We start from the raw sequence: 17,120 nt of genomic DNA, 5'->3' as shown, positions 1-17,120 counted from the left end.
AAAGGTAACAAAATAGACTAAATGCCTTTCATATTTTCTTTCTAACGTAGCATTTGAGTCAAACTAAAAATAGTTGTGCCTACAGACAAAACAGTGCTTTTTCCCCTATTTAATAACAGGATGGCCTCATGCTGTACAATAGTCACACAATTATCACTAAACACACCATTTGTAACACGCAAAAATATATAAAATCATCAACATAAGACAATTTAGCTTATTAAAATGTAAAGCGACTTACCTCCGTTGTCAGTCCTCTTGAGAGCGCCATCCTTATGAGGGCAAAGTTCACATTTCTTGGAAGAAAGAAAGATATAAAAATAAACAAGTACTCTACACCACCTAAACGACTGGTGCTCACTGCCAAGCTGCACTGTCGCTAGAATTAATCACAATCAATTAAGTCACCTAGTATCTGTCATTTATTGAAATCGGTTTCGATTCAAACGCCCAACCTCGTAGACTTCAATAAGATTCCACTCTATATGCATAGCGTCGTAAATTAGCATGCTCCACTTATTTTACCCCCAACTGCGCCGAAAATGTCACTTGCTCTAGCCTTTCTACTCTGAAATAACATTGTTGTGCATAGGTCTGTGGGGCATACGCAAATACCTCTAAAAGTAGCACAAAAACTAAAATTTTCATTAGTCTGCCATTTGCTAATACACCAATGTCAGATACATTTATTCCGCCCACCCCCCACCATACACAAGCAATAAGCGGAGTCGTTTGCATAGAGACGCAAACAAGCATTCACACTTCTGCAACTTCGGGGCAATCGAAACTCAACCAGCTAAAAATATTTTAAAAATCGCTTCTGTATTTCAGCTCACGGCTGAAAATGTGAAGTCCTTGTTTTACTCATTAAATACTAATATAGCAGCAGCGCAAGTGAACCGCCACCCCAGAAAACGTACTAAGACGGCGATCCTTTGGTTTTGAAAAACAAATCCCTCTTGTAGCTCTGCTAAATGAATGTCGTTGAGGCGCTGCCCTACATACTGCAAATAGCAGCACTTCACACAGTCTTCCGCATATTTTATTTTCGTCACTTTGGGAGGCCGCTGATCATGCAGTGAAAGCACGCAATGATGACGGTTCTGTGCGCCCATCGTGATTGCTCCACCAATCGACACCAGGCAACTAGGGAATTAAAAAAAATCCCTATTCTCTGCGAAACCGGCACGTGAGCCATAATAAAAGGGGGAAGGGAAGAGAAGAAATCGCATCCAGCCATCTCAACAGCTTTGTTATGGCAGTGACTATCATTTTATCCCAGCGCCTTACAATCTGTGGCACAAAATTTTGAATCTTTGACTACACAACTCTTCAAATCGACATTATACTGCTATAGAGAATTAGAACAACGTCCATTTTAATTTTTTTTTAAAAAACTAACAATCACTGCCAAGAACAATAAAATACGAAATACTGCAATTCTGCAGTTTTGGAATGAACATTTCCATTTAACCGGATTTCCACAAACTGGAGTTATGAAAGGATTAATCACAAATATTCATTTTGAAACTACAAAGACCACAATATCAGGTTATCTTTGCTGGAGTTCATCAGCAGCAGTTTGGAGTTGCGGTTAAACCGGAGATAAAACACTTCCAGGGCCAAAAAAGGGTACCAGAAAGTCGTAGACTCACCACTCGTGCGGCTCTCTCCTGCGATTCACATTTTCGACAAAACCACGGTCCAGTGGGTACTTGCACAATCCCATAACATGCTGCAATTAGGGAGGAAGAAAGCAATCAATTTCCAACTTTCTATTATTTACGCAACACTAAAAGCAGCAAACGCTAACCATGTGGCAGATGTTGGAGTTTATTTTTATTGTAAAGCATTTGTGTATCTCTGGTGTAAAAATGCACGTATATATACACACACACACAAATATCAATTCATATATTGAACGGTGCCTATATAATTACTACATATTTTGTACAGTCTATAGTAAAAACTGTCACGTCATGCAACCCTGTAGAAAATTACCTTACTTCCTGTGGCATTTAAAGACAGAAACCCATGCACCAATTATTTTTATCAAAATCCCAAGCATCAACTTATCAGTCTGTAATTAACCACTCAAATTACACAAAATAATTGATTAAAATTGGTTTACGAAAATGCTGTATTACTCCAGAGTAAGAGTTCAAACATTTTTAAAATAAATTACCAAAATTGTACTATGTTCAGTAATTATTTTTCCTTTGTCTTTTAAGGCCTTTTTTGTTCTTGTGGGTTACCTGAATGCCTCCACTTCCACCAAAAGACTGGGTGGGCTCAGACATCATTTTTGTTCACAAACAGACTATATTAGTTTAATTTCAGACTAGTGAATCTGCCATTTGTATTGTGCACAATTTCACAGAGTGCGTCAACAGCTAATTTAGACAAAAATGCAATGTTTATCTGCCAGCATCTAACAATCTACTCGAGTCTTGTTCTTTTAGTTGTTTGAAGAGAAAGTAAAAAATAAGTTTGACAAATTTCAAACATTGTATTCAAGAAAAATCTATATTTATAATCTAGATTTTAATTTAAAACAGAGTAGAAGGAAGAAATTGCAGATTTATTGATTACACACCTGTTGTATTTTTAATTGCTGATAAAATTATACAGACTACAGACATTTCAAAAGGTACTAAGAGACTTTCCTCATTTTAATTGACCTGGATTTTTTTTACCCAAGACATACAGTTGAATTTTGAAATTGAATAGCTTATTACTTTTAAGCATTGAAAAATATGAACCATCTAATTACAAACACTAGTGGGAGAGAAACACTGTTGCTTTAACTTAGCTTAATAATTCAAGTTTTTAATTACCAGATCACTTGCTTGCTGGTAGTTAGAAAGTATATATTTTTTCTAATAATTGACAACTGTTCGAGAAAAACAAATAGTAACACTTCCCAGAACCAAATGACAATGCCGTTACGTTTAAAGTGGTCTATGTTATACCAGTGCTACCAATTTTGAGACACCAAGACCCATCAGGCAAATATCCTCCTCTACTGGATGACAGCGACAGAAATATGCAGTCAACCGGATCACAAATTCCACTATTAGACACAATGCTTCCTCACACATACTAAACATCTCCCACACAATATATCAACAGAAATGTACATAACATACATTTGAATGTTTAAATATCAACACATATGGATTAATATACACGCAAACATCCACACATTTGTATGCAGACTAATATTTGCATGCGCACATAGACATTTATGCATATACAAGCAGACATAATATATACATATCTATATATGAATGCATATGTCAAGATAGTAACAATGTTTATATACACAATTATACAAATGTACACATATATAAACAGATGTTCACACATACACAAACAGAACTGCAAATACGTACATGAACAGACATACAGCCGTATGCAGAGACGTGCAAATACACACAAATCATATACAGTGTACAGATATGTGTGTACATATACACACCTCTATTTAGCAGTCCAGAGACAAAGATGTGTACTATATACACGTGAACTTACCTGCTAACATGTGCACATGCAAGCACATATTCACATACATGTCTGTACACAAAGTTATATTAACAGTTTCACACTTACACAGATCACATGCATGTGCAGATAGTTACATATATACACAAATACAAGTAGATACATATACATACAGACGAACCACACATGCAAACCAACATACATATTATACTCAGCCGCGATTTTTTGTATACACATACACACACACACACACACATCTTGCATTTATATAATGCCTACTACATAGTAAAACAATCCATTTGACAGAAATATTAGAAAAACACACATTATGGTGCAAATGAAAACATGAATAGAGACACAAAAATGCTGTACATCCACTGCAGAGAGAAGCCATTTATACATGCAAATACTCACAGGTTAAAGCATGCATACATGCAAACTTTGCAACAAACAGACACAGCATACAATGCATGTGCATATACAGACACATGAATACAAACATAAGTCACTAAGTATACCATCATGCACGTATGTGGCTGTGCATATGTATATGTGTATCTATATGCAGATGTGTATGTGCACATTCTATGTACACATGTTCACCCATGTATGCAATTATATATATTTATACATAAAAATATGTATACTATAGAAAATCTACAGTACAGAAGGGGGCCATTCAGCCCATCAGGTCTGCACCAACTCCCTGATAGAGCAATCCTGTGCATTTACCATCTTGGGACACTAAGGTTCATTCCATCTAAACTGCACATCTTTGGACTGTAGAAGGAAACCAGAGCACCCAAATGAAAACTGCGCAGGCACAGGAGAAAATGTAAACTCCACACAATCACCCAAGCCTGGAAGCAAACCCTGGTCCACTGTGCCACCATACAAATATGTGCACACATATTTATAGGCATATATATTATACAAATATACATATGCAAGTACATACACAATATGCACGTGCACACATATATAGGTATATGCATATATTTGAATACACATCCACAGATGTATATACATGCATCTGCACAACATTTACATAGAGATGTGCATATACACACACGACTACAACTCGATCCACATACATATCCATGTATGCCTTGGCACAATACAATTTTTTTTTACATAGATATACATGCCCATGAAGATTCAAGTATTACACACATCTACATACACGTGCAGACTTAAACAGACTCGCACCAAGGCAGAGCACATGCAGGCACATACACGCCATTCACAGGCTACACATAAAACACAAAACACCCATCGATACTGTGCAGATACATGTACACACATGTGCAAACACATATCTAGAGATACATATAGATGCATTGTAAATACACACAAGGACATTCACAGAAATTTGGAACATAGAAATAGGAATCAGCTATTCAACCCCTCAAATCTTCAACTAGACGGACACAAACACCTGCACGATTATTGTTACGTTCATAGACACAAATACATCAATTCCTAATTATATTCCATCATTCCAATTAAACGCAAGAAATTATCAAGTCACGACATGGAATCTAGGAAGTTAGGCATCACCTCACCAAATGGGACGTTTCATACACAGGAGAAAACACTGATCCGCCACTTAAAACAATTCTGACTTAAGCACGGACGACATCGCATAAACCATCAAGTTCTTTTTAAATGAATAACGTACAGATCTCAGACCTTCCCAGGCCTAAAAACTGATGCGGAGTTGAAGGAGAAAGTCTGGACGGGGGCCGAGGCCTCCACGCCGAGGCGGAGGTGTTTCCTTGCGCTCAACTTTTTACACGTATATAAGTTGTACACACATACATACACACATTTGTTTTTACCTTGATGAACAGCAACATTACAACCGTGTCCGTCACAGTAAACCAGGGGGTTTTCAGCCCAGCCTCTCTCGTCTGAGCAAACGCAACAGCCGCCAATCATCTCCTTCATATTTGAAAAGTCAGCCGGAAGTCCACTTGAAACCATCTACGAGTAGGGGAGAAAAGAGGGGAAAAGGGATAGGAGAGAGGTGGGTGGGGGAAAGAGATGGAAGGGGGAGGGGGGGGAAGAAGCTTGTTTTTAAATTCACGTCCCACATTGCTGTAAACCCATGTTGACGCGACGGAGGTTGTGTGTGCGTGAATGTGTGCGCGTGCCTGCGAGATAGGGGGAGGGGAGGGGGAAACACTCAACGGCCGGAGCTCAGGTTGGGCCGACAGCTCGAGCAAGCGCACTCGCTGCCAACGGACGAGGGAGGGGGTGGGGGAGGGCATGCGCGAGACTATTCACGCGCAACCCAAACTGTTAACGGAAACTGCGCGAGCCTCCAGTGCTCAGCGTGTTTGTTTAGTGCGGGGTGGGGGCGGGAAGCTGCTCACGATTGACAGCCCGTCCGATCAATCGGCTCCCGCTTTGAGAAGCTGGCTTACCAATAGGCTGCTCCCCGTTGAACAGCTGGATCAGCCCATTGCAGGAGGAAGGGGTGGTAGATCTCCATATTGATTGACAGCCCGCGAGGGCGGAGGCTTGGCATGATTGACAGCTCTTTGGCCAATTGGCTCTGGCTATTAGAAGCTCGCCCACCAATAGGCTTGCTCCCCTTTAGCAGTTCGATCAGCCCATTCCAGGACGCACGCCGGGGTCCTTTTTTAAAAAAAATCTTTAAAAAGTGAAATGGGGATTTCAGCTTCCGGTTCTGCTGCTTGCTTGCTTGCTGCTGCTTTTTTTTAATTCTTTCCTCCTCCTCCTCCTCCTCGTGCGGCCATTGATGGACTAAATGGGCATTGTGGGTATATAAAATGAGCCAAAGCCGGAACGAGCGGAGGTTAAAGGTGACTCACTCAACCTACCCTTACCCACGTGAATCAGACTAAGTAGTTGCAGATCCCAACATTTGAGTTGCAGAGCGTAGCAGAGAGAGGAGGGGTGGGGGTATCTGCAAAGTTACAGTTTAATTTTTACTTTCTTTTCCTCTCAAATATACAGATTATATAAATGATTCTGCTACAGCTTTTGAACTTTAAATATCCCCGGAAATGCAGCTCAAAGAGTTATATATTTAAAAAATTATTCATTTTTGAGGTAATCACTGTTCACGGTAGGTTCGTTAAATCTGCAAAAAGCGCGCTGCAAGCTACAGTTAAAATATAGCCTTGTTGACCTGCTTGATAAGGAGAGTCAAAATGCAAAGCTATCAAGCTAATTGGATATTTTGTTTTGCAATTTGAATTTACTTTAGACGCAAAGCGCTTTTAAATAAAGGGGCGATATTGCTAAAAATGGAGAGAACCGCTGGCACTGGAATTTCTCAATGCATGCACTGCTGATTGCAAACATTACTTTTTTAAAAAATCTTCACTGAAAAGTCTACATTTTTCCCGGTATTTTTCCGGAAATCTTTGCATTAAAAAGTTTCAGTCAACTGTGTTGCGTTAATCCTTCCTTGTCACCAGAGTTAAAATGTTGAGATTTACATTGGACGCAGTGTTGCAAATTCCTTTTTGTAAAATAATATGCATAAAGTCAGCAAAATACATGCACACTGAAATTTGCAGACCCTGGTAATCCTTTATATATGTTCGGTTTTTCGCTATAAAATCTCTTGGACCGCTGCAAATATTACTTAGGATACGTATAGTTAGAGATTAAAAGGGAATACCGCGTCGCTTTAAGACGTTGAATTCACATTTATGCGGGAAACCTCAGATGTGCTTTGTCCGCGCGCTTGGACATTTTGTGCGTCCAACTTTATTCTGATTGAAAACATCCAAAGTGAAATTTATCTTCAATTTAGATATTTGCTGCTTAAAACATATTACGCCGCTGTGGATTAGAAATGTACGAGCGATTTTCGAGATCGAGAATGAATTCCCTTTGTTTCTGCCTTGCTGCCCACGGAACCCAACAACGGCATGCTTGGAAATGGCTTACCTTCTGTGCTTTAAAATCGACAAAAGTGTTTCCATGCATATTAGATCTCAGAAGCTCTTCAGCGGTCGCTATAAATATAGCAATCGGTATTTAATGCAGTATATATTTTCCTAATCCTGTTGTTTCTTTAAGGGCTGCCTTGCCGAGCACGTTGTTGCAGTAAGTAGACCCCCGCCTTCTGAATCGGTTACGTTACGACCCTCTAGTCCATCCTAATTCTGCTGCTGCCAGTCGAATTGAATGCCGAACTTTCAAAGGAAGTGGCCTACAACTCCAGTAACAGCCCAGAAAAAATAAATATTTTCTTCAAAATGTACTTTTGCTTATGTATCTTTGAGCACTGCAGTTGTTTAAATTTGATTTCAGTCAATGCGTTTTAAGCACAAGTAAAGAAAATGAAATCGCAGAAGGCACTGCCCTCAAGTCCCAATAATATTGTTGCAAAAACTGTTTTCCTAGTTTTGAAAGAAATCGTCTTGTTTATGTTTCTTATGAGGCGCAATGAACAGACTGCATTCAAAAACCTCAATAAAGTTTAAATTCTGCACGGAATTGTGAATTCAACTAGGAAGAAGTAAATATTCAGTGAAACTGTGGAAATGGTTCGCACTGCTTTATCACAACCTACTAACACTAGAAATCATTTCATATTTTCATCAGAAATATGTACAATATCTGTATAAGCACATGACAGGTTTAGAAAGAAGGTTGAAATTAGTTTAGTCATGGACACCGGGCTTTGCTTTTGTATGTTGCTAATCGTTGGTTATTGCATAGCCACAAAGTAATTGTACTTTAAATTACGCGATCTAAAAATCCTATAACACGTGAATTTTATAACCTGATTGGAATTTTAAACGATGCCTATCATCACGAGCTAAGTCTTTACGATGCAACTAATAGTGATATAATTTCAACCTTTATTCTTTCAGTTAACATAGCAAAATTGCATAACCCCTAGTGTCTTGTAAGTACCTTTTTTAAAAATTAGCTCATATATTAAGGTTCACGTAAGTATTGACAACTAACAGCTATCTGATTGTGTCCCCTAACTTGATTGGTTTCTGAAACGATATTTCAGTTTTTAAATAGATAACACAGGAAAGCTCATCTCTCAACAAACTATAACACTCTTTGAAACACTACCTCTTCTTGCCATCTGACTGGAGTTAACCATTTCTTACATAATTTAACCGATTTGTATGACTTTCAGAATTTGATGCAAGCTGAAATCGTGAAACTTGCGTAGGTAGATTTTTTTTCATGATCACTTGGTTCACCAGAAAATTCTGAATTCCTACTCTATTCCTCTTGGTACCTATTACTTGAATGTTGATACTTGTGAGAGACGAGTATAGTTCCCTTTAGCTGCTTTTTCTTGCTTAACCATTATCAGTAAGAAAGGGCGTCCTTTCTTTTTAGCAGAATGCACACTCTTATGGTCTGTCGAGAACAAAGCCTCCCCAGCCCCCCTTTTGCATGTTCAATGCTTTGCAAATTTAGAAAGGCTGCATTGAGTTCGGGATAGGTCAGGGGGCAGGAGAGGGGTAGAAAGGTCAACACATTTTGATTATGGGTCAGTAGACAATTGGCATACAGTCTATATGCAAGTAAAATAGAACAAATTCCTGATGGAAATCCATCCTGGATGGTTCAAGTCGCAGTTAACATTTATTTTTCGACTAACTAAAATTTTATTTTTGGTGTGCTTTAAAGGGGGAAAAAACATTGAATATGTGATGAATTTTCAGAAAAACCCAACAGTATGTAAATATTCTAGGCAGCTGCTACATTTATAAAGTGACTTTTTGCACTGCTTAAAATTTATCACACCACACGCAGTAAGGCTTGTTGTTTATGTTGCAGTATACCATTCAGGCAAACACAATTCAACACTTTATAAGTAAACAGGATTGGTAAAAATTAGATATCTCTTGGACAAATCTATACTATTAACTCTCATCTTGATGTCATACCGTTCAAATTGTTCTTCTGCAGCAACCTCAACCATCCTTTTTATCTCTCCCATATTAAAATATACCTTCCTATTAATTGTGGATTAACAGATCGTCCTGATGTGATTATTGGTTTGCTGCATGTCGGGACTTTTGACTAGAGGTATAAAAGTCTCATTAATTCGATAAAGTGCATCATTAAAACGTCTGCTTTTCCATCTTATCGATATGTTTTGTATTGCGACTGCAAAATATTGTAAACTTTCATATGCGAAATATACTTTCTAAAATACAAGTTTTAACAATTCAGCTGATTGCATGGTTTACAGCTTATGTCGCCGAATAAGACGCTGTTTGACCAAGGTGGGAAACAAGAAATCATTCTGCAAATGCGTGGGCAGTGTCTCTTTCTGATAGTGATGAATTAAAATAGACTGGTGCCTCTGACTAAAAAAATTATGAGCCGTGGTACAATATGAAGTTAAACAGGTCACTGGGCTTTTATTTATTTGGGGTAAAATTGATAAATAAGATTTGTTGACAATTGAGATTGAAGCTGTTGATATACAATTCCATCCAAATATGGGTGACAGTTGGGATTTAAAGCAAGCACATTAAGTTCTACTGTCTTTAGTGATTTAAAAATATGTTCATAATTTAATTTGAATAAAGCAATCTTATTTATCTCAATATATGAAAAAAGTGCAATATGATATTTTGTGTGAGTGAAAATCACGTCTGATTATTTACCTTACTGCTGGAGTATCCATCTCGTTTGACAGTTTTATTTCTGCAACTAATTTTTGTTTCCTATTTATCCCGGCATAGAGAAAATATCCCATAGTAAGAGTGGATTCTTTTGTGTTTGCCGAATATTCAAATGTGGCAAATCGGTGCCTCAAAATTATTTTACATTGCTGCTCCAAAATATATTTATCCACACTATGAGTTTAGTGTATCAAGTGAGGAATCGTATGTATCTGCGGGAATCACCTGCTATTGTAATTAGAACAATCATTGTTGTCCTATGAAGGATGTTGCTGTCGCTGGGATCAAATCATTTACAATGGTCTTATATTTGATTAAAATGACAGACAGCCACCTTGCTGTGCTATCTCGCTGTTATCAATTCAGACATCTAGACGTTGGATAAAAATACACATAAAACCTCTGTGTGTGGTTGTATAAATACATTGGTGTATTTTCCCTTACATTTGAATCAAGGATTTTACACCTACACTTCAAATGATGTGGTAGCTAGTGACCAAAAAAAACAGCTCGTCATGCAAATCCATCCGGAGGCAACCTGTCTTTCGTGTACTTGTGGAAGGGCCTCGAAAAGCTTCTCTTCAGATTCAGCCCCTTGTTCCTGAACAGCCTGGGATATACGACGTTTAGTGATGTGCAAGAACGACCTGTCATTTTCTGTCAAATATTGATGGTGAAAAAAAAACTGATGGCAGAATTAAACAGCAAAAAAATGGTTGTATAAAATGCAAGTAATGACAGTAATTGTTCGGTAATTTTGTGAATTATACGCAGAAATTATTAAATATGCCTTCGTTGTTCTCAGTTTAGCATAGACAGGAATTCCCCAAATGCCTTGCGTGCCCCAAATGGACGGCCATTACATTTTGCCCTTATGGTCCCCATAATCCAGTTTTATACATTACATCAGCGGCATAAATTTAAAGTGATTTGACGATTATTCCATTGTTGTGTCTGTGTAGAATGTTCAATAGTGGCAAATGGAATATGTGCGTTGAATTTGTCTCTCTATTTTCTGTTGAGTTTTTTTTACAGCACATTGTGCAAATCGTAATCCAGGATGCCTTTAATATCAATCAATATATCTTCATGGAGATGAAGGCCAGGTTGCAAAGATGACCTATACTTGGGCGAAGCGCAACTATTGTGAATGAGTCTCTGTTTTGACACATTTTATGATACTGTGAACCTAAGAATTCATACAAACCAAGAACCGTTTAAGCGGAAGGCTAATAAAGAAGCATTAAAGATCTGCTTGTCGTCAGCAATAACTGCAATGATGCGTTGTCTCGTGCATTGACCATTAAATGAAGTTTGATTGTAGAAATAACTAGCTCCCTTTCATCGCTTCAGTAACCCATCGCCCCTCTGCAGTTTAGTACTGTTGCGCCGCAAATGACGCTTCTGTTCCGCCTAATATGCATTGGGTCACCCTAATTTCTAGACTTCCTCTCGGATTGCTTCTAAGTTTTTGTGTAGACCTTTTCCGCCGATCTATAGTGTATCATGTTCTGTTTTATACTTGTAAGAATAGTGCTTGGCTGTTGTGCACAACGTTTTTAATATACCTAGTCAAAGCGCTCAGCTGCCGTACAAGATTTTTTACACGCTGTCTGCAATCGACTCCCTTTATGCTTAACTGCCCAGTTAAAGAAAAGCTTCACGAAGATTAAATGATTAAGATATTCAAAAACCGGTCCACGCTGCTTTTTCTTCACCACTGTAAAATATAAAAGTTTAACGTTGTTGCCGACGTCTTCATGGCAGTTCCCAGATACCTGCTTCTCCAATAGCGAGGTGGCCATTGTGAAAACGGATTTCTATGAAAAGCACAAAATTCGTGCGATCCATCTAGCCTGTTTTTTTATCCAGCAGAAGAGAGAAACTTTGTTAATTTGACTTGAATTTAACATACATGTCCAGTTTCACGAGACATTATGCTATCCGTGTTTATGATCCTAGCTGTGAATGTTATGCTAATCTGCTGTGTGAACTGCGAGGAAGTTCACTCGTCTTATTCAGTGAGGGACTGTTGCAATACCATATTTATCACATGGAGATCTTTGTATGTGTGTGTGGGTGGGAGGGTTGCACGTTAGCCTTTAAAAGTACATTTGTGGAGGAACAATTTCCCATTTTCGGAAACGTAAAGAGGCGAATTTAAAATTGGTATTTTTTTAAAAATGTAAATATTCTGCAATGCCTTTCGAATCCTGCAATCAGAAAGTTCTAATTAATACGTGGTTCCCTGTTAATGGCTTCATTCCATGGGCTCAGTTTATATGTTCTGAGGAATGGAAAATAAGCCTTGCGTGTAGCTAGTTGCAGACATTCGCCCAACGTTAGCATGGTCCGCTGTGCCTCAGCAAGGTTGCTTATTCATTCTGCAAATAACAGTTAAACAGGGAAATGCTAAATGCATGATTACAGACTTTTAGAGTTCTGTTCTATCCTGGGTATAATGTGAGCTTTATCCCCTTCACATTGTTAAACACGTGTTGATAAACCAATAAGACATTACACAAGAAATAAAATTCAATTTGGCTCAGAAGGCGCAATCTTGAGCCGCCTTTAGTGCAAACTCTAGGCTGAATCCGGAAGGGCGATTCCCCCAAGGCCCCCCCCCCCGATAAAATATATTTTATATTCAAACCGCAAAATATTATTAATACCATCCTTATGAAAATGTGATTGGAACTTTTGACTTCGAGGGATGAATCGCCCCGGAAGTCTGTGGGAGACCCTCTTGCTCTCAATAAATACAATATCCATATAGTATGTGTATCAATATTTTGAATCGAAAGCTCTGGTTGACCTAAAGCACGTGGAAAGTCAAGTATAAAACTATTAAGTGCAGGCTTCCTTTATGTACATTTATATCTATAACGTCGGAAGGCACAAGAATTAAATGCATAAAATAACCCAGGTAGCTTGCGGCTGCTGAAGCGCTTTTTTTTGGATGATGTTTTGTCTTGGCGGGGGGAGGGGGGCGGTGGGGGTAGAGGTGGGGGGGGTGGGGAGGTGGTGTGTATATTAAAGATTTGCATACTAACTGTATTTACTTCGCGAGAGGGTGGGAGTATAAGGCTATGCTAATTAGTGGGGGATTTTTGGAAGGGGGTGGAATATCAATTTTTATTGCATCACCTGTCAGTGACATCCAATCAGAGCTGGCTTTAGGGGAATTAATTGATGAAGGTGTCTCCCGACGAACTCACTTCACTCTGTCATCTTATTTGTGGGAGAAGCAGCGGCGGGAATAGCAGCTGCATTTTTTTCTCTCTCTCTTCATTCTCTCATACAATACAGTATATCCATGAGTATTTGGAAAAATTAAAAATCGCAGGTATAGCAATGCTCATAACTTGAAAATGAAGCTTCAGATAAAGAACACGCGATGCTTTTTTAAAAAAAATATATATTTGTACCATATGTTATGTATTAAATATTTCCCAAAGTTTTTTTCCTCCTTTAATCAGCTGTATCGGAAACAATAATTATATGTGTTTTCAAACAGGATGCCATGAGGAATGTCCAATTCTGCAGTCGATGTTCTTTTTCCAGCGAATGTGGGACATAATTTGGGTGGCGAAATGGGAGACTTGGAGTCGGGTTATGAAGAAGTGGATGGCGTGAGACTTGGCTATCTTATCATTAAGGGGAAACAAATGTTTGCGCTTTCCCAAGTATTCACTAATTTGCTGAAAAACATACCCAGGACGACCGTGCACAAAAGGATGGACCATCTCAACGTGAAGAAACATCACTGCGATTTGGAGGAATTGAGAAAGCTCAAGGCAATAAATTCTATTGCTTTTCACGCAGCTAAATGCACTCTCATCTCTCGGGAAGACGTGGAAGCCCTGTACACTTCGTGCAAAACTGAACGAGTTCTTAAGACCAAGAGGAGGAAAATAAACAGAACATTGCTATCAACCGAACTCAACCAGGAGAAAAGCCCCGGCGATCGCTACGCAAGTTTTTTGAAAGAGAACAAAGTTTGGTTGAGCTTGAACGGGAAACCCCAGCCTTTGGCTGGGATGAGCAGGGCTCTGCAAGGAGACGGCAGCTCGCTACCGGCCTCCAATCTACCTCAGTTCTACAGCAAATTTACCAGCCACAGTTACACTGAAATGATCCGGTCACACTGCAAAATCCCCCAAAACTACGAAACTGCTGAAATATCAAGCAACTGTGTAGCACTTCACACGAACCACTCCTTATTTCGGAGCATGATTTGCAGGCATCCCGTGTTTTACCAATCCGCCATCGCCTATTATCCCAAGTCGCCCAACGCTACTGGTTTGACGTATTACTTCAGGCGCAAGAGTTCGTGTGAAATCACTCAAAAACATTTGGGGAGTGCGGGCACGACCAAGCGAGTCCTGCTGGCGGCAGCTACTCCTAAATCTTGCAGGGCTAAAGGAGGCTATCAGCGCTTGAACAAATTCCATGTTGCCAGCGGATTGCATTGTAACCAGGGGCCCTCGCAGGAAAGCTGCAGCAGCGACTCCGAGTCGAGCTCCTTCTCGGGTCGTGCAGACAACGACTCGGACTTTGGGTCAAGTTTGTCCAGTTCCAGCAACTCGGCTTCTTCGGACGAGGAGGAGGAGGACTCGGTGTCCGAATCCTCCGACGTGACCTCGGCCAGTGACGAAGACAGCTCGTCTGACTCGGATTCCAGCTCCGTCTCCAGCCAAGTTTCGGTTCAAAGCATACGGTTCAGGCGCACCAGTTTCTCCAGCATCTGCAGCAAACCTCTGGTCTTAACACAGCCGAGTTTCCACTACCAGTTTCAATCCAAAAGCAACAATGTATTGTATGAAACAGCCAGTAGCGATCTCCTGGAAGGGCGAACTTCCCATTGTAATTTAAAGTCCGCAACTATTGTTAAGCGAAACGAGCAGAACTGGACTATTAAGGCACACAACGTGTGCTGCTCAGCTGGCTATGGAAGTTGCTTTGCCGAGATAAACAACGACAGGATATCTGAGCTCGCCTTCCCACATTCCGAAATCTCACATTATCTGAAGAGAACTGACTCGGCGAGTAGCTGTGCTAAAGAAGGGGCCCCTGCACCTAACCCAAAGGGAAACACCGAGTTTCCACAACAAAGAACATTAACAGAGTCAAAGAAATGCCTTGGAGCATCTATATCACACTGTGCGGAAGAAAACAATGTGACAATAGTTTCCGAGCCTGCAGACAAGGATTCTCATTTAGCGGTAAACACAGAAAAAGAATCGAAAATCGGCAATTTCATCGCACTATCCTCAGCTTTCCAGAGTTTAAACTCAGACAGCAGTCAGGGCTCCGGCGTCCGCATCCAGAGTGACGGTACAGAAATGGGCAAAGCAATTATGCACAATATTACAGTGAAGCTAGAAGAAAATAGCTGCGAGGAAGAGTACGGATATGTGACTCAGCAGCCTAGGAAGAAACTCAAGTACGCGTGCAATGTATCGAAGCGAGCAGTCACCACTTTAAGGGAAAATAAAATACGAGACTGTTTTTCGACTAAAGCAAAAGAAAGCCATGTGTGCACTGAAAAGGCAACCACGTCCCAAAACACATGCAGACGGAGCGAAGACCTTCAACGCACTTTAAACATTCCAGTATTAGAGGACTGCGAATTTCGAAACGGTGCAAGGATAAGAAGGAATTACAGGACTTTAGTGTTGGGGAAACAGCACACTTTGCAAAACTCGTCAGTCAAAACAATTGTGAAATCAGAGAATCCGCGTCTTACAGGTAAAACAGATGTGCATGAAGGAACACTAGAAGAATTTGCTGGTACAAATAAACGTAAACGAGTAGCCAATGGTGTAGCATCCACGGTGAAAAGGCCATTTAATTTCATGGCAAATTTTCCCTCTCCACCGTCACTAATTATTGGCAACGATGGGGATTTGTGCCCTGCTTATTCACTGAACTCTACTAAGGATCCCGAAGCACCTCAGAAGGCCCATCCCGTGTGGAAATGGCAGATGGGTGGTGCTGTAATACCTCTCCCGCCTAGCCATAAATTCAGACGATTTAACTTATGAAAAGAGATATTTTGGATAAGGAAACTTCTGCTTGTGCAAATTTATATTAAAAGAATTACTTTCCTGTTTTCTTTGCCATGAGCCATGACCGGATATTAAGTCTCGACACACAGCAAATTTTCATATTGGAATATTGTTTTAAAGACCTAAAAACCTTTCCGTGTGGATTATCCTTTTGATTTACCAAACACTGCTATCTACTGATGGAGGCATTCCACCGTACACTTTCTGAACTACTAATGTCACTTTGAGGTTGTTTTACACTTGTTTTCAAGCATAAAATAAAAAAAATCAATGTTCAAATTATATAGTCAGTACCTCCACAAGGTTACTGCACACTGTACGTCAGAAGTCGACATAGTGAAATGTTAGAAATGAGCCATTAAATTTATGCACTACAGTTTTAAATCGCAAACGACTTGATGTTTTGCCTGAGTGATTGATTATGCTGTATTGAATCCGTGGCAAAGTATGAATGTGTGTTTAACTTAAAAAAGGAAAAAAATGTACTTTCATCTAAGTCAATATGGCCGTCATTCTACATAAAATAAGCTTTTATCTGGAAAATGTCCATATCATTAGTGCGTAGATAGATAAGCGTAAGCAGGTTACTGATTTCAAAGCTTTGTTGTCTTTAGTTCTTAAACGTAAAATAATTGCTTTAAATGCTCACCATTGGAACTCTGAGAATAGCTACAAAATTAACCCTAGTTATAGTGCTAATGTTTCATAAGTGTTTTCATCTGACCTAACTTTATACAGACTTGCACACAAGTAACTAAGATAAAAGCAACAAAATAAATCACTGGTTAAGGAATGCATACGAAGCAGAATCAATCAACAGTCAGGGATTTTTAATTTTGGTGACCATTAGGTTTTAACATTTAACTTGAAGACAATGAAGAAATAATACAGG

At 39.4% G+C, this 17,120-nt stretch overlaps 2 protein-coding genes and 1 long non-coding RNA gene across 7 annotated transcripts in view; 2 read left to right on the top strand and 1 right to left on the bottom strand.

Annotated features, from left to right (window-relative positions):
• mllt10 (MLLT10 histone lysine methyltransferase DOT1L cofactor) overlaps positions 1–5,653 on the bottom strand; it is a 272,972-nt gene extending 267,319 nt beyond the window's left edge. For 3 of the 5 annotated variants that reach the window (XR_013889342.1, XM_080211105.1, XM_080211106.1), the window contains exons 1-3: positions 5,346–5,653; positions 1,656–1,735; positions 242–296 (exon numbers count right to left, since the gene is read on the bottom strand). Coding sequence is in view for 4 of the 5 variants with exons in the window: in XM_080211105.1 (XP_080067231.1) it covers positions 242–296; positions 1,656–1,735; positions 5,346–5,490 (280 nt within the window). In the remaining variant the exon portion in view is untranslated. Of the gene's footprint in view, positions 1–241; positions 297–920; positions 1,008–1,655; positions 1,738–5,345 lie in introns of those variants that run through there. The other 2 variants (XM_080211107.1, XM_080211108.1) reach the window with 2 other exon arrangements.
• Positions 5,654–6,410: 757 nt separating this feature from the next.
• Positions 6,411–7,979, top strand: LOC145357678 (uncharacterized). Its single transcript, XR_013889360.1, has 2 exons — positions 6,411–6,601; positions 7,567–7,979. It is a non-coding gene; the product is annotated as an uncharacterized LOC145357678 (long non-coding RNA).
• A 5,736-nt stretch (positions 7,980–13,715) lies between these two features.
• skida1 (SKI/DACH domain containing 1) lies at positions 13,716–16,685 on the top strand. Its single transcript, XM_080217240.1, has one exon. It carries the CDS (start codon positions 13,751–13,753, stop codon positions 16,202–16,204), a length of 2,454 nt encoding a protein of 817 aa, XP_080073366.1. The 5' UTR covers positions 13,716–13,750; the 3' UTR covers positions 16,205–16,685.
• Positions 16,686–17,120: the final 435 nt, after the last annotated feature.

This window comes from Carcharhinus amblyrhynchos, chromosome 2, assembly GCF_965287045.1.
Source record: "Carcharhinus amblyrhynchos chromosome 2, sCarAmb.v2.hapA, whole genome shotgun sequence".
In the NCBI taxonomy this organism is placed as follows: domain Eukaryota; kingdom Metazoa; phylum Chordata; class Chondrichthyes; order Carcharhiniformes; family Carcharhinidae; genus Carcharhinus; species Carcharhinus amblyrhynchos.
Note: the sequence above shows the minus strand (reverse complement) of the source record. Positions and strands in the feature narration are given on the sequence as shown.

Coding starts and splice junctions, on each gene's coding strand:
- skida1 (XM_080217240.1), top strand. CDS start 13,751: ATGGGAGACTTGGAGTCGGGTTATGAAGAAGTGGATGGCGTGAGACTT.